Source organism: Mus musculus, chromosome 8 (assembly GCF_000001635.26).
Source record: "Mus musculus strain C57BL/6J chromosome 8, GRCm38.p6 C57BL/6J".
Lineage (NCBI taxonomy): Eukaryota > Metazoa > Chordata > Mammalia > Rodentia > Muridae > Mus > Mus musculus.
Window position 1 is genome coordinate 128,422,997 of NC_000074.6, and position 18,698 is coordinate 128,441,694.

The following is an 18,698-nucleotide window of genomic DNA, read 5'->3' on the forward strand; positions in this document are numbered from 1 at the left end:
CTGTGAAAACAAGGATGGCTTAGAGATGCCTGAGACTCCACAGTGTCAGTGGCCAAGGCAGGAATGGAGCCCACATCTTCTGATGCTCAGTCCAGTTCTCTCCAGTCACCCCTTGAGATTTCTCTGCTATATCAAACTGTGACCAGCCTGAAATCCCTTCCCAAGGGTACATGGTGTGGCCCGACACTGTGGAATGTTGAAAATTATGTAGTCCTGAAAGTGGAGTCAATGCTGGTCAAACTTTTTTTGTCTCATTGAACCATAGTCTCATCTAGGCATGCTAACCTTCCCCAGGAGAAGATATTAATACCTGCATTGGAGTTCTCCGTGCACTTTGCCTTAGAAGACCTAACCAAGTGTTTGTTCCTTAGCGAGGAATTTGAGACATAAACACACACAGTATCTTGGAAGTAAAATTCTAAGATTGCCAGTATCGAGCCTCATTCAATACATGAATTTATTGTTTATTAACTATGCAATTATAATTAATATGAAATATATACTCTGTTGATATGTAATTGTGGTATATGATATATGGGGCATGCATTTTGTATATATTTTATTTCATATGTTACTTGTGAATTTGTAACTCAAGTTGACATTGTCACTGTTGCCTGAGAAGCTCCAAGAGCATTCAGAATGGAATGAAAACCTTCACCTAGAACTAACCTGACAAAATGCAGCAAATTCATGAGGTTTTAGCCATGATCAAACATCTGGAGGCAGAATGGAATAGCTTGAGCCCATATAAGAAAGTTTGGGAGGCATTCTTAACAAGCCAAATCATTTTGGAAGGCCAGGTGTGTTGTGCCCAGGTAACAAGCCCTGTTCTCTTACACTCCTGAACTGTTAATATCTAACTCAGGTGCTAGCCAACTAATTTCCCCCCAAAGAGCTGCCAGAGCCCCAGATAGAAACTAGGCTTATTCATGTGAGTCACTAAAACTGGCTTTGGTGTCTAAGAAGTTATGTCAAGTCTTTGGGCACTTCCACACAGTTCAGAACAGTGTCAGACTGAGCAGATGACTCACTCAGTAAAGCACTTCTCCTACAAATATAAGAATCTGAGTTTGGTCCCTAACACCCAAGTAAAATGCCAGGCATGATGGATAGAACATGCTTGGAGAGGCAGACTCAGGTCACTGGCCAGTCAGTCTAACAAATCTGTGAGCCCTGGGCAAGGTCCAAGTAAAAATGAGAGACTGTCTCTAAACAAGCAGGTGGAGGCACTAAGGAAAGATAGCAGAGGTCATCTGCATGCATCTCTGGCTGCTGCATACAGACCCACCTCCACTTGCATACACAGAGACATGTACACGTGCACACAAACATGCAAAGAACAGTCTTGATATGTTACTTTACTTTATCAACTCTTGGAATTCTCACAGTAGCCTGCGAGTCACAGCCAGCCAGTGGTGCAGGGAAAGAGAAGCTGACTTGAACATTCTTGGATTCAGTACTGAGATTCCAAAGATCTCATTTTGAGGCTGAAGAGATAGCCCAGTGGTAAAGAGTGCTTTTTTGCTCTTGTAAGGACTCGTGTTTGGTCCCCAGTATTCATATGATAGCTCACAACTACCCATAACTCCAGTTCCAGGGATTTCAACCTTTGTGGGCACCAGGTACTCCTGTGGTACACATACACGCAGGAAAACACTCACACACATAAAAATAAAATAAATGACCCTTTAAAGGGGAAGGAATGTCCTGTTTTCTCTGCTTTAAGTGTAGTTGCTTGAAGATCAGAGCAGTGGTGGCCACAAGGGAAAACTGGCTTTTCAACTGTGTAGACAGCCCTACCCTGATTGTTGCTAGATGCCATAGACTTGGAATTTTGCTCATTCATTTAACTACAAGGTCAGCCCATAGTGCATATACGCCTCCTCTTGTTCTGCAATCACAAATCACCACAGTTTGCAAAGTCTTGATAACCCTGAACAGCTATTAAAATCACACATTGTAAATATGTACCTTCTGCACATGCCTCTGAATGAACAAATTTAGGATGGTATACTACACCACAGCTGAAACTTGGGGGACGGCTATAGTGTCAGTGTTGATATCAGGTGACTTCTAGCATCAGGGCTGTAATCACAGTTTATGGTGCCCTTGCTAACTGCCACACGTTGACATGCACCTGTGTCAACACTGTTCAGTCTGAGCCAGTCACCCGGGGTCCATGTACGAATTACCTTTCACATTCAGTTTGTCAAAGAGACAGAGGTCACATCTGGCAGAGTGACCGACTCACTGCCAGGGGAATCTGAAACCCAAACTCTCTTGGCTGAATTTTCTCCCTTGCCTCCATAAATGTTCTATTTCACCAATAAAGGGCTGTCAGCCCTGAGATTTAAAGATCTGAGCTTGAAGGGGCTGTAATTATTTCTCTAGGGCTCTGTCGAGATTTCTGCAGCTTACTTAGTCATTGTTCCCACATGAATGTATATATATATATATATATATATATATATATATATATATATATATATATAACTGATACGTGATATCATGGTGTATGTTTCCCTGCAACATCAGATGCCTTTCAAGTATTCTATACAAATAGGACACTATGGTAAGCACAGTAAAATTTAGCTCGACTTTACCATGTAGGTCACTGTTAAAAAATGGTTAAGCAGTGACTGGAGATGGTGGTGGGCTTTTCCTTGAAATCTTCTGCCTTCCCCCCATACTTCTTGTGAAGTTGAGAAATTTTCATTGTGTCATTCTTTTATCTCTTGCTCACAGGGCCCGAATGTTCTCAGAACTATACAGCACCTACTGGAGTGATAAAGTCCCCTGGGTTCCCTGAAAAATACCCCAACAGCTTGGAGTGCACCTACATCATCTTTGCACCAAAGATGTCTGAGATAATCCTGGAGTTTGAAAGTTTTGACCTGGAGCAAGACTCGAATCCTCCCGGAGGAATGTTCTGTCGCTATGACCGGCTGGAGATCTGGGATGGATTCCCTGAAGGTAACATCTAAGAGCAGCTTGAAAGATCCCTCAAAAAGGAGGACTCTTTTATAAATGTCACAAGACACACATCATTTCTTAAAATGATCCAAAATGAAAGGGGAAAATAAATGAAGGGCAGGGATGGAATTTCTGTGATTAAAAAGGCTTTCCCAACTACGGCTCCCAACTCCTTCACTGTGTACACAGGCAATGGAGTCTGTGAAAGATTATAAAAGGTTCTGTGTGATTTCTGTGATATCCTAGAGGTCAACACATAGTTTTCCTGACCATTTTAACATCACTTATATCAAGTCACCTATTCTAGAAATGAAAGAGGGAGAGAAGAGCGGAATTAAGGGATGGCATATCAGGAAGAAGGAATGTAGCTGAAATTCTGAATGGGATGGTCAAGCCAGATCAGCATAAGACAAGACAATTTTGAGCATGGGTTTGAAGGAGGTTGGGAAATAGCCGTGTAGACATTTATGAAACTTTCAGGAGAGTAAGAAAGTGAACACAAAAATCAGCATGAAAATTCCAAACAAAGAGAAGAGTATGAAAGAACTTGTTGCAGCTATGTTGCTGAAATGGTGCTCAGCCCAATTTCCTGTTAAGATTTCCCTTAAGAATGCACTGCATATATTGGAAAGGACAACTCGAAGAGCTCAATGGTCAGCAGTTGAAGATGTACAGCAACTGTTAAAATGGTAGGATGGTATTCTTAAGCTGAATACAGTCTAAGTGAAGATCAGGTAAAATATGAAGGCAACTGCTTATAGTTTTGAAAAAATTTTAAATTCCAATTATTTTATCACTAAACAGCAGAGAAAAATTTAGTGTTAGAGAAGCTTCATACTGCCACTTAATGAATGAGTAAATTAACATTGGTCTGATCTGTTCTCTCTTTTTTACCTTATGAAGAAGGTTATAATGATCTTACAGAAATTCTTCCTTCATTAGATAATGAGATTTTCCCAAACATAGCGCTGATTGATTTCCAAGCACTCAATCTGATAATTAGGAAAACAGCATTATAGTAATGTGGTAACAATAGTTGGAATGCATAATAATAGGTTTATTTGTTCACAACCCAAATTTACAGCCTTCCTTTCTAGAACTTTCAATTAAAAAGACATCTGAGGAGGAGGTTCCATCATCAAACTTATTTAGAATACTTTTACAAAGAGGCACATTGTTATTAGTGTCAAGGGTTTCTTAAAGTGGTAATTTTCTAGTTCTACAAAAATCGCTGTGTCGAAACTAAGAATAATATGAGTTGCCAACCTCATGCACCCATGGTTTGAACTGTGGCAGAGTTGAATCATTTCCAGAGAACACTAGCTTTGGGATATGAAGAAGTCATTATTTTGTTTGTTTTGGAGACATGATCTCATGTAGTACAGGCTGGTCTCAAACTTACTATGTAGCTGAGAATGTCTTTGAACGCCCATCTTCCCAGTACTGGAATTCCAGGCATGCATTGCCACACCTGGTTTATGCCATGCTGGGGATTGAACCCAGGGCTTTATGAACACTAGACAAGCACTAAATCAACTGAGCTATATTCGCTACACAAAAACTGTATGTTTGTATGTTTGTTCATAGTTACCTGGCCTTATCCAGTCAACACCAGCACAGTTCTAGCTTCCTCTCTTCTAGGGAAAATAGGAACTGACCCTCCTGGATTTTTTTGGTTAGTGGAGTTAGAAACATTTTTGTCATGGTAGTTCAAAACTCATAACTCCCAATAGATTTTTTAGTTTCTGGTATCTTTTCCAGAAACAATATCCAAAATGTGTAGAAGGCTTTTAGTCATTGTATGACCTTATGTTCTAACTTATCATAAACATCATTAAATGACTAAGTAATTGAAAGCTATCAATTGACTCAAATTGACTTTGAAGAAAAGCAGTCTACTCTAAAACTCTGAATTCAAGGCATGCAGGTTGGGAATCACATGTCTCCATTTCTCATTCTCTGGAAGCTTGGTGGATCCACAAGTTCTCAAGGGATTGGTACAGAGAGTCAACCTGTCTCTGCAAAGGATACTATATATTTGTGTGGAATGGACAATGGAACCAGGGAATGATGAGCTCACACCACTGTTGTGCCTTCTCTGCTGGAGCTGGGAAGAACGATCAGAACTTAGATGTCACTGACATTGCAGAAGTGATTAGCAGAATCAAGAATGATTTTCTTGAGAGTTAGATGAATGCTATTGTTTTTTATTGACTTTTACATTTAAAGTAGCCTAGTAAGACAATGATAGAAATAAATGTGCAAACTCTAGAGATTCTCTACTGATTTGCTGAATACATTATGAATAGTTAAGTGGCCTGGCTAGTGCCTATGAAATGATTCCTTTCTGATGTATTAACATTATCTCACTCTAAAAGTACCTCTTTAGATGGGCATAGTCTTATATATATAATCCCAGAACTTGGAAGGCTTAAGTAAGATTACTGAGTTCAAGGTTCATGCAGGCAATACAGCAAGTACCAGGCTATCTCAAAAAATGAAAACAAAGAAACAAATAAGAAACAAAGACTTTTCTTTTTTTGCTTTTCTTCATATAAGAAGACAGAAGACTACATTATTTTCAGTCTGAAGTAGGGCAATTATTACTGGAAAGAATAAATGGAGTGAGGTACTGTCATCTAAGCAAGACAGACATCTTTTCACCTTCACATCCAACCTGATAGAGCTGGGGTCTTGCTTTTCAGAGCTTGTATATCCCTCTTACTAAAGTTCTCAGTAATTTACTTTTGCATTATACTTCTAGGCTTGGTGATCTTTTTGGCCTTTGGGTCCACAATTACAAAAAGAAGAAAACAGTAGCCCTGTTCAAATAAACCACAAATGAGCACATATGTTGTGCATGAGGGCGCCTTGTCCTCCTGGCTCAGATCAATATTGCATTAGCTTGCGAAGCTGAGGTTCCCCTGTTGCTCACGAAAATTCAATACCTCTTTGTATTATTGTCGCCAAAGCCTTACACTTTCGTATCTTGAGGGCTCCTAAGGAGACATACAGGGATCTGTCTGAGGGCAATGTTCTAAAAGACAGAAGGCAGATTTACCCAGTATGCCTCCAACATTATAAACCAGTGAGTCATGGAGACTCTAAATTATGAGTCTGCATTAGACAAGTTCTCTTCTGTTTCCTCTTTCAAAGAGACTCTCCCTGCTACCCTCCCCAAAGGAATGGGGTGGTAGGGCAGGGGGAGGATGGCTGCCAGTGCTTCCCTCGCCAGTGTTGATCAGGAAGGTCAGGGGCTGTGGTGATCAAGGAACAACCCCAAGGATTAGGACTATAAAAGTTTGCCCACAGACTAAAGAAAAAGATTATGAAACCACACTAATGGAATTTAAATGAGTGGGAACCATGAAGAGAGGATGAATGGACACTAAGCCTCCCATTTATAACTGAAGACCAAAATGGGATTCTTACCCAGGCAAGGGAAGAACTGAGTTCTTGGCTCCAGCAAGATGTTTTTGTGCATACATTATGGACAACCTGGAGCTCCTTGGCCAAGAAAAGAATAGTTGAATTAGTGGCAGGGCCTCTCATCCAGGATGAAGAAAACCTGGCAAAGAGCTAGCACTTGCAGAAGAAATCCAGGCCAAGATTAAGCTGAAAAGAAGTGAAACAGTAAGAGTTCCATTTTCTGAGGCAAATGTAACAAAATTCTCTTTGCAACATTCAAAGCTATTTGACCAGTGTGGTGCTCTTTAAAAGATCATTATCACCCTCCCTCCTGGGATACCCTTGTGTGGTAAACCACATTACACACCAAGTTTCTAGGGTGAGGAGTGATGGCAGAAAGAACAACGTTTGAATTCAGTAGGGTTGATGACTTTGAACATACCAAGTGATCACATATTCAGAATAATGCACAGTGGGCTGAGGGCTGAGGATTCGTGGGTAGAGTGCTTACCTAGCATACACAAAACCCTTGATTCATGTATATAAAAAGAGTACTGAGTCAAACCTGGGCATTGAGCTCAGTTGGTAGATATGTTTGCCTTATCTAAGGAATCCCTGGGTTCGATCCCCACTGCATATTACCAAGTATGGTGGAACACTCCTGTGATTCTAATGGTGAAAACAAAATATTATAAGGTCAAGGTCATTGTCAGCTACATGGTGAGTTTGAAACCATTCTAGGACACACATTAAACCTTTTTCTCAAAGAAAACAACAAAAATAAACTGAAATATATGCAGCACATCAGTTAGTTTTTGTTTTAAGAGGATTGGTCAAACTGAAAACCTGTCAACCAAGGGTCTACATACTATAAAATTCAAAGTTTTCAGATTGGCTTCTCACTAGAAAGTCAGTGGTTCTTAGGGCTTTGGAAAGCCCAACTCTTGTGGGGTTCACTTTTGCAATGATACTTGAGTCATTAGCTGCCTTCTACATAGGCTACATGCATGGTCCATGAAGACCCATGTCCCTTTTGAAGACCTGTCCCTCCACCCTAGGAAACAGGGAAAAGTCTACCTCCTGGTATCCTTAAGTGAAACAGTGATTAGTAGCTCAAGTGCATAGAAAAATGGTTTTCTGAGAAGGGAAAATGGTCTACACCAGACTGTCCTTCAAAATTCAAGCCATCTGGTATATTTTTACCATATGTGAGATTAAAAAAAAATACTAGAGAGAAAATGACTACTTTTTTGTTTTGTTGATCTGAACAGATCAGTGGAGAGGTCCCTCAGCTGCTAGAATCTTCTGTACTAAGTGACTGATCGCCAAGGTTGGGCTAAAACATTTCAGCAGAGGCACAGCTACACCAAGCCAAATCAGAATTTGACTTTAGCACAAATTAGTCAGTGTTCGGGGTCATTCATGGCCTAAGGCTAATATATCTCCTTCTGGGTACAAATAGTTACTGTGGGCCATTTCTTGGTCATTAAACACAGTGTAGTACAATTCCCATTCTTGGATTTGGAAGAGTTAAAAACAGTTAGAAATCAGAAAAACACATTTTCAATTTATTTTGATTGTAACTTATTATCATATATAAGACATTGTGTTTAGTTTCTAAGTCTTGAATGGATAGAATTTTCTATCACTTGCTGGGCACAGCCCTGAAGAGTGTTTTGTGTGTATAATATGGATGGTTTAGAATCTAGGGCTAAATAGTGGAGTGAAGAAGGAAATTGGGGTTGTGTGACTCTGAATGATTCTTGGGACATTAAGTGTCTCCAGACTCTCCTCTGGGTAAAGGAGAAGTGAGATACCTGGACCTTGCCTAACTGGAATTTTTCCTACTGAGCTGTAGAAACAGTTTAGATTGAAGATGAATACCACGGTGCCACCAGATGGCTTGAATTGCATCATTTTCAAATGAAGCAAGCTCTGTGTGTGTGTGTGTGTGAGAGAGAGAGAGAGAGAGAGCTGAGTATAATATATGTTCTCATGTATGTAATGTGAGTGCATATGTGTGTACAGGCATATGTATGTGCAGGTCCTGTGGATGCAAGAGGCTGTCATTTGGGTGTCTTCCTCTATTGCTCTCCACTTTATGTTCTAAGGGAGGATCTGTCATGGAATACAGAGTTCACTCACCAACTTGTTTTAGGGATCTCTGCCTCTACCTACTGTGCTCTGGGATTACGACTGAGTTGCCATGCTTCCTTTGTATGCAGATGCTAAGGATTTAAACTCTGGTCTTTGTGGCACTGAGCTATCTCCCCAGTCTGTTCCATTCCAGTGCTGGCTGGGGAATGTGATTGTCCTGCAAATGCTCCTCTGAGCATCTTCTCAAATCCTCTACACAGATTCATCTAATACATGCACTATCCACCAGTTAACCAGGGGACACTCACATTAGGTGACAGCCATCCTTGTGTTCCTCCGAGACTTGTCCTTCTGAATGGTTATTTTTGTATCTGCTATAGAGGAAATCTGATATACTCTGTACTTCTACTTTTCCAGTTGGCCCTCACATTGGGCGTTATTGTGGGCAGAAAACTCCTGGCCGGATCCGCTCCTCTTCAGGCGTTCTATCCATGGTCTTTTACACTGACAGCGCAATAGCAAAAGAAGGTTTCTCAGCCAACTACAGTGTGCTACAGAGCAGCATCTCTGAAGGTCAGTATTTGTTCATCTCACAAAGCCCTGTAGTAAACACTGCCCATTATTTCTCACACACCTGAGGCCACACAAAACGCTAAAGAAATGTTCTGGGAACTGTGGTGTCCAGTGTTTGATTTTTTTTCTTTCTTTAAAAAACAAAACAAAACAAAACAAAAAAACAAACGTGGGTGTCAATTGGAAAAAAAAATCATTTGGTGTATTTCCTCCATAAAATTATGTGTGAGTCTCTGCAGTTAGGGAAGTGGAAAAGGTCTGCACACTGCATTGTGCAAACAATGAGAGGTGACCTGGAGGTCTCCCTGGCACCTCAAAGGCACAGGTGTCAGGAACCACAGGATGGTTTCAGGCAGAACCAGCCAGTGGTAACTAGTACACAGAGCAGTCACACACAAGGGCAGTTGACTATGGGAGACCCCAGGGAACTCACTACCATTTTCTTATAAAGTAAAAACAGGATATATATATATATGTGTGTGTGTGTGTGTGTGTGTGTGTGTGTGTGTGTGTGTGTGTGTGTGTATGTATGTATGTATGTATATATATATATATATATATATATATAGTCATTTATTCTTTTATGGTTTTTATTTAATTTATTCACTTCACAACCCAATCATAGTCCCCTACCCTCCTCCCAGTTCCACCCTCACAAATCCCTCCCCCATTAGCCTCCTCTCCTTCTCCTCATAGAAATAGAAGCTCCCCCCTTAGGTACTAGTCCTCCCTTGGACACCAAGTCACACCATGACTAAGGGCATCCTCTCCCATTGAGGTCCAACCAGGCAGTCCAGCTAGTGGAAGGGAAGCCAAAGGCAGGCAGTCAAAGATAGCCTCCCTGCCTAATTGTTAGGGTACCCACATGAAGACTAAGCTGCACATTTGCTTCAAATGTGTAGGGTGCCTAGGTCCAGCACCTGTATACTCTTTGGTTGGTGGTTCATGCTCTGTGAGCCCCCATGGTCCCAAGTTTGTTGACTCTGTAGGTCCTCTTGTGGTATCCCTGACCCCTCAGGCTTCCTCAATCATATCCCCAACTCTTCCACAAGACTCCCAGAGCTCTGCCTGATGTTTGACCATGGTTCTTTGCATCTGTTTCCATCTGCTGCTGGATAGAAGCCTCTCAGGAGACAGCTCTGCTAGGTTCCTGTTTGAAAGCATAGCAGAGTATCATTTATAGAGTCAGGGGTTGGCTGTCTCCCATGGGTTGGGTCGAAAGTTGAGCCAGTCATTGGTTGGCCATTCCCTCAACCTCTGCTCCATCTTTATCCCTATGTATCTTGTAGGCACGACACATTTTGGGTTGAAGGTTCTGTGGGTGAGTTGATGTCCCCCTCCCTCTACTGGAAGTCCTACCTGGCTACAGGAAGTAGCTATGTCAGTCTCCATATCCTCTGCTACTAGGAATCTCAGCTAGGATCACCCCCATAGACTCCTGGTCCTTCTGCCTCCACCCCTAGTGTGCAGCGATTACAGGTGGTGTGCCCTACCTCATCAGACTACAAAATGCTGGCATGAGACCTATGTGGGGAGACCATGCTGCATAAGCACTCTGTCAACCATACCACATCCCTCCACTTCAAATAGCATTTTTGTCAACCTTAGCCCACATGGGAAAGTTAATAATAACTGTGCTGACATTCATAATCTTGTTTTGAAATATCCCCATTCAGGAAAACATAATTACAAATACCATGTTCTAGCAATCCCACGTTGCATATTTTGTCAGACTTAGTAATGAACTCTGCAAGTGCTCTCTCTCTTTCCCCCCACCCTGTGTGTGTGTGTGTGTGTGTGTGTGTGTGTGTGTGTGTGTGTGTGTGAGAGAGAGAGAGAGAGAGAGAGAGAGAGAGAGAGAGCCTGGGGTGTACATAAAGCTGTGTGTCTTTCTCAAACACTTTCCACTTTATGTTTTGAGACATAATCTCTCAGTGAATCTAGACTAGAGCTTATGTGCTAGCTAGACTAGTTAGCAAGCCCCAGGGATCTAGCTCCCAGTGCTGAGATCACAGATCCAGTTGCCTTTTACTTGGGTGCTAAGAGGATCAAATGCAGATCTTAATACTTCCTTAACCATCTCCCCAGGCCATGAGTGAAATCTATAGTTTCCCACATTAAATTTAACATTTGTCTTTAGCCTTTCGTATTTTGTCTGCAGATTTTAAGTGTATGGAGGCTCTGGGCATGGAATCTGGAGAGATCCATTCTGATCAGATCACTGCATCTTCACAGTATGGTACCAACTGGTCTGTAGAGCGCTCCCGCCTGAACTACCCTGAAAATGGGTGGACTCCAGGAGAAGACTCCTACAAGGAGTGGATCCAGGTAGGTGGCACAAGGCTGGGCACAGTTGAGACATATGAGGCACCTGAAAAGGCTGTCAAATAGAAATGGGTGCTATGTCAAACACCCACATGTGAGGAGGGGAAAGAGCCCTGAACAGAATTCAGCCGATGCAAAATGATTACACTCACATACAGAGGTGACTCAGGTGACCCCCAGAAAACATTCTTTTCTTCTCAAGTCCTGTTTACTGCTCTTTCCAGAGTTTGAATAGATACCCTACTTCCCCTACCAACTACACATTCATGTCCTAGGTTGACACCTTTCTATTCCACTGATGAAATGCAGAAATTCTGTCTATAGTGTGTGTTTGAGATCTTTGTGTACAAGTATAGGGGTTTTTGTTTGTTTGTTTGTCTGTTTGATTGGAGTAGAACATGCAGAATACACATGATTCTGTATAGCTTATTGAGGGCACCTGATAACTTGTATTTATGGACAAGTATAGAATCCACATATGTGCATCTTCATTAATGATTCTGTAGCTACTGCTTTTACTAGGCTCCTAGATCCTTCATTACTGCAGCCACACATAGCCATTGGTCCTCATCCTCCAGGTCTTCTACTCTCACCATTTCCCAGGAGCCATCCCTGGTACCACTTTGAATACTCACCCTTGTGCAACCTTGACTTCTGGATGTCTCCACCTGCATGGTTTATTTGTCTTCTCATTGCAACAAAATATCCTACAAAAGTGGCTTAAGGGAGAAAGGGTTTATTTTTGCTCATGGCTTCATGAGCAAAAGTACATCATGGAAGAGAAGATGTGGCAGCTGAGCAAGAGGCAATTAGTCACATTGTATCAGGAAACAGAGAAATATAAATGCTGGTACTCAGCTCACTTTCTCTTTTTTATGCAGTTCAGGACCTCACACCATGGGGTCCACTTTTAGGGTGTGTCTTCTCACCTCAACCTAATCTATAAAATCCCTCAAAGACATGTCCAAAGTTTTGTTTCCTTTGTGATTCTAAATCCTATCACACTGGCAATCATGAGTAACCATCACACCACTACCCAAGGCCCTGTGCTTGGTTTCATGGAGTCTTATGTGAAAATTTTGCTTATATGCCAATCAATTGGTGGAAGAGTAGGCAGAGCCTGTCTTTCATTTATTGCCTGATATATAAAAGTGACTAACTCCCAGGGAGAAGAGTCTCCATGCAAGAAGAAAGTGAGATGGTTTATCCTCTCTTCATGTCTGTTGAAGTTTCAGTCATTTGAGCACAAATATAGTATTCTGTTTTACTTTGCAAAGATCAATATTAGTTTAACATACACTTAAGTGAAAGAGCCCATTACAGGAAAGTGAACTCATGCTAACCTCTGAATGATAACACTGAGCCATGTGGAGAGGGTGGGAAAAGATGAGGTCTCACTCGGGATGGCTGAAGCCTGTGCTAGATGAAGCCAGAGGTGAAGTTAATTTGCTCACGGTAGCTTGTCTTTCCATGTCTCCAAATCCAAAGCAGCTCCCTTTGAGTGACAGACACAGCTCTGAAGGAAGCTTGCATTTTTGCAGTGCTAAGCATGTCTGCATGGTAATGCACTTCTATTCTGGGTAACATAGACATTACTCAATAACAGAGACCCTGTGGTCCTGCAGGGGTTCTGAAACTGCCATAGTCGCACTTCTTCTGCGTGAAACAGTTCTTCATTGGCAGAAATACAGAGACAAAATGGGCATTCCCAAAGCACTTATCAATGGGATGGGATCTTAAGAATGCTCTCCAAACCTTTCTCTTGTGGGATAGTGGAGCCAGGAGAAACATGGAAATAACACTCCCCAGGATTGTTTCTATTTATATTCTTCCACCACTGGACTGCCTGAGTGCAGGGGGTCAGACCTTTACATACCGGGCTGAACAAGGGGTGGCTGTTATCTGAAAGGCAGAAGAGGAAGGACAATTACTGAAGCTGTTGAAGTTCCTGTAAAAGCAGTTCATGTCTCAGTGCTATAGCTTTGCCACACAGCCACGTTTAGCCTACCTCTCCATAGGGAAAGGGACATACTATATTCAGTGAATGTACTAATAAGAGTGGCATCTGTCATAATCTCCTTCCCATTGTTGCTTGCCTCTGAAGTGACCTGGCCACTTAACAGCTTTTGGACACTATTCTTTTTGAGGTAGACTCTCACATAGATCAAGATGCCCTTCAACTCCCTACATACTTGAGAATGCCCTTGAATTTCTGAACCGCTTGCTGCCCCATCCCGAGTGCTGGAATTACAGATATGGATCAAAACACCTGGCTTTATGTGGTGCTGGAGATGGAAACTCAAGGCTTCCACCCTTTCAATTAGCTTCATCCCCAATTCCAACACAGCACAGATTTGATCCAATCCCATAATCCTGGAAAGAACTGAAACTCCTTCATTCTAAAAGCAGAGACACTGAGGCTGAGGAAAATCAGCAAGTAGTCAAGGTGGGACCCTGAACTTGGGAGCAAAGCATGCAGAGCTTCCAGAGTGACCTGCTTCTTAACGTCACCAAGTGTGGTGACTTTGTCATTCATTCTGTTTCACATACCCGGTCACTCTCATGAGCACCAGACTCTGTCCTCCTCTCCTCTCTCAGTGAAGATGCTCCTGTTGGCTATGTGTAGAGACTTTGCCCCTCAGTGGCTATGAAAGGTGACCATCATGAAAGCTGAGCTTCTCCCTCACATTGAGGTAAAATGGTCTTCCTTTTCCCTTGGCCCTCACAGCTCATTTACACACTTATGTCTGTGTTCACAGCAGGAGCAGTTATCATCCACCCCTCACCTAATTATGAATAATTTCATGTGCTTCCAGCTTTTCTGAAGCTTCTTGGAAGTGTTTGGCTGGTTGTTTTCATCAGATAGATGTTTTATAAATTAACCAACAAGTACAGTGTAATTCAGCAGATGAAGGGCCGAGGCAGGCGCTGCTAATCACGCAGCATAGCACGTACAGCAGTACACACGTACACTTCTATTTTTATGCACATGATTATGCAGATGACATTTGTCTTGATTTTCAGCTTTATCCCATTTTGCATGAAATATGCCCCCACAAAACACGTTGCTGTAGCAACAACTAGAACAAATACTTGCATGTGTTAAGTTAATAAAGCAACATTGGAAACTGGCTTTCCTTAAAGACAGGAACAGCCTTCGGTTCCCATTGTTTTCTCTAGGAAATTACCAAGTAACATTTAAAAAAAAAAACAACAATGCATCGTTAGCCATGGATATGAACGTCCACACTGGCACTTCCTGTGAGATCTGTTGTCTGCAGGAAGCTTCAAAACAAGAGAAGGAGCCGCCTGGTAAGACGGAACATGTAGGGAAGTCCCGACTGGAAGGTTCTCCAATGGCCACACCCTGCTCAAGGCCACTTCACAAAAAAAAAACTCTTGTCAGTGAACACAGTTGAGCACACTATAACACTGTTCCCCCAGAATACTCCATTCTATGGTCTGTATTCTAAGGTACTTATTAACCATAATCTTTCTTTTTCACTGTATCCGTGGTACAAATAAAATCCTTATTTTTGTATACATCATTAAAGTCTAACCTTAGACTTATGGAAATGAAGTCCTTTCCTTACAAAACAGTGATGTGTCATTTAGTCACTGAAGCACCTCCAGCCATAGCACTAAGAATCTCAGAGAAACACAAGCTGTGTTTTTCTTTTCTTCCACAAAAGTACATATCATGTTGCATTTGTTCAAGAAACATGGTCTCATAGATACTAACTATAGCCATTCACACACAAAGCAGAATTTAATTTGTTAATTATTCCAATGTTTTATTAATGATGGTGTTCCCCACACTGTAAACAGATTTATCCTTCCAGCTTTAATTAAAGCTCTTGGGAGCATTTTCCTCAAAACAACTGTGACTTTCCCTGATTAAAATGCCAGGAGATTAAAAAAAAAAAAAAAAAAAAAAGCAAAGCTACAGCAAGAGACACAAGACTGGGTGGGAAATGAACTCTGCTGATCCCAGATAAATAAAAATGGCAGCAGGGAATAATCGATTATGACCACTGCCACCCCCAACCCCCAGTGATTTCAGAAAAAGAATTATTTGATAAGCCAGCTTATTCTGAAACTTCATTCTTCTCTAAATAGGAAAGCATTGTCTTTTGTAGGAAAAGAAATTTTGTAACACCCTATTTATGGCTCCAAAGGAGCAGAAAGCAGTTGGCTTCATAGCCACATTCTGTTTGTTTCGTAAGTTAGCCCTAGTGTGGATTATTCACACCTGAACAAACCTCTAGGAAAACAGTAGTCAGTTATAACTTGCTGGCATTGGAATCTGAGGGAACCTGAAGCATGGGACAAGGACTGGGCAGATAGCTGTGCAAGCATGAGGCCTTGAGTTGCCCCCTGATCCTATGTTAAAAAGCCTTCTATAATGGAAGTTGTCTGCAATCTCAGCACTGGTGAGGAGGAAATAGGAGGACCCCTGGGGCTTGCTGCTATCCCTGTCTAGCCCATTTGGAGAACTCCAGGAAAGTGAGAAATTCTGTCTCAAAAAAACAAGGTAGACAGACTCATGCTTCATCTCTGACTTCTGCACACACACCATATACACACAAGCATTGAATTGTCTTTTAAGAGAAGACAAAACCAGTTGGACTTCTTTCAAGGACCAAACGAAATAAATGTTTCATCCTTCAATCAACATTAATATACATTTTAATCATCTTTTAGGTAGGAAAAGGTGCTTGCTTATCCAGTTCCAAGAGATGGATTGGAAGTCCTTGCTTTGCAACCTTGAGAGTATTCTTCAAATTGAAAGTTAGAAAGTGACGTGATTTATCATAAAGATGTAGACAGCTATTTATGTTAACAAATTTTAGACAGTGTTTTCTTTCCCTTTGTGCTTTCTGGACCGATCCTTTGTTCTCAGTGCTAAGTATGGAACAGGTACCTCATTTGAAATCATTTTCAAGTTTCTAGAAATTGCCAGCATCTTTTGGGTTTACAATCTGTAATGCTTTCTTCATGATCTCTTCCATCTGCCAAATTGACTAATCCAGAATGTGTATACAGCAGGGTTATTCTGACTGTAAACACTCTGTGTTTATACACCAAACACTCTAGGGGGTGCATTAACTCATTCAGATCATTAGCAAATTGCTGAAATTACAATAAAATGATACTTTATAAATCTGTAACTAGAGAACTGACAGAAATAGCTCACTAGGTTTCCCAAATGTGGAATGGTGCCTGTAAAATATAGTCTTAGCCAAATTAGGAGAGTACAGGTGTTCAGTTCAGTGTGCATTCGTGTGTGTGTGTGTGTGTGTGTGTGTGTGTGTGTGTGTGTGTTACAACTAATATTAGTACTCTAAATGTTTGCCTGGAAGGTATATAAATTTTACTTTAAAATATTCCTCCAGGTCAATCTTGGCAAGTCCTTTTACTCTGAACCTACAGACTTCTATTTACCAAATAGACCAGTTTTTTGCACAGGTCTGATACTTAGGCTGTGTTCACATCAAAACCCAGGAGTTCATTGTTGCAGAAGCTCCTGTCTCCTGAGCCACATTTCCTAAAATTGTCTTCCAGACTTTAGTCTTTAAGATTGCAGGTCATTTGAAGGTCATAAATAGAGATACATTAAATTCAGAGTTTCAGGGTTTTATTATTGTGGGTAAGCAGAAATTCATGTAACATAATTGTTTCAATATTTTAGCTGACTATTTTGTCCTGTAGAAGTTACCAAGATGGTTTAAATAATTTTGGTTAAGTTGACCACTTAATTCTGTTTTAGAAATCAGACAAATGATTTTGCTAATGGGTATTTCATGTCAGCGCTCCCTGGAGAGCATGAATAATGTTTGCAAATAATGTTGAAAGGCCCACTGTTGTTCATTTAGAACTGTGCTGAAAGGGTATGTGCAGTTTTGCCTTCTCATTACTGTAATGACAGTGTCTTTTTTTGAACCTACATTCACAGTTACATCCTAGAAGATATTGTTTCTCCTTCCTAGGACACCTCAACTCAAAGTGTAGGACCAAAAGTTGGTGTTAACATCATTTCTTTTGTTTGCCCAGGCCCAAAGACCCAGAGATTTGCAAGACCATGCATCAAATGAGAATGTTAACACCCATGTTACTACCCAGCTCTTAATAAGCTATGTAGAGTGTGTATCCATCTGATATCTTGAAGAACAATAGAGCTTTGAGTCCCAGCTGGCCTCTGCTTAGTCACCGGTTGGAAGGTGATATATAGTAACTAGAGTCATCACTGCAGAAGCTACAATTTTGACACAGGACTGGACAGTATGTGAACAAGTTTCTTAGTGTGGGCAGGACTCAAACTGTATAGGATAGGTTGGTTTTGGGCATAGGGACTTCTCTGTGACTGGCAGGTTGATGAACAGTGCTCCTGGGCTATGCCCAAGTGGGCCATGCGCCTTTTCACATAATAGTTCTGACTACAAAAAGACATCATGTAGATGTTTATTTTTTTATGCCCCGCCAAAAAAGAAAAAAAGAAAAAGAAAAAAAATGGCCATCAAGAGGTTGCTCACAGTACCCTGGACTCAGGGGTTAAATCATAAGATGGATTAGGCTTCAGAATGGCAAATGATTTGCTACTAGGGTTTGAGTGTGTGTGTGTGTGTGTGTGTGTGTGTGTGTGTGTGTGTGTGTGTGTGTTAAGCTACTTGATGTTCTTTAAACTGGACACTGGTTCTTTTGTTTTCCAAAAATATAGATATATTTGTTTACCCATTCAGGAAATTCATATCACTGATTTCCCTTGTTGCTTATCTTAAGTTTCTGTATTTTTAGTTTTTTTAAGTGAAGTATTTTTAACTAAATAAATACAGATGTTATTTTAGACCACTACGCAATCACACTCAAAATTCAGAGATAAGAATGAGTCTGGGGAAATGAAAGACAAGATGACATTGTCCGTCATAAGCGACAAGATCTGGGCAAAATGAGAATGAAATTAGCTCTCCTGCACATGTGAAATGTTACACACAGACATGTTCCTGAAGCATGTGAGTCAAAAGTTTATTGTTGTTGTCTTTTAACTTCCAACATATTCCAGAGTGAGGAACAGAGGTTACAACACCCATCTATTATTTATTAATTTATCTTTTCATGGGAAATAATACTACATTATATCTGTTACCTAAGTGACAGCCCATTAAGTGCTCCTAGTTACCAGCCAGCACCAAATCTGTGGGCCAATGAGAAGGGGTGGCTGATGGTTTCACATCTGTTTTGGGTGAAAAAACTGTTTCTGTCTGCAGTACTGAAAATTTAAAGAACTTCTGTTATTATACAATTGGGAATCCTCCGGGAGTAAA

General features: G+C 41.1%; 1 protein-coding gene across 6 annotated transcripts in view; it reads left to right on the top strand.

Moving 5' to 3' along the window:
* The window catches only part of Nrp1 (neuropilin 1), a 146,886-nt gene that overhangs the window by 64,406 nt on the left and 63,782 nt on the right, over nt 1-18,698 (top strand). For all 6 annotated transcript variants that reach the window (XM_006530766.4, XM_030243349.1, XM_006530768.4 and 3 more), the window contains 3 exons: nt 2,746-2,973; nt 8,896-9,051; nt 11,213-11,379. In XM_006530766.4, coding sequence (XP_006530829.1) covers nt 2,746-2,973; nt 8,896-9,051; nt 11,213-11,379 — 551 coding nt within the window. The remainder of the gene's footprint in view (nt 1-2,745; nt 2,974-8,895; nt 9,052-11,212; nt 11,380-18,698) is intronic.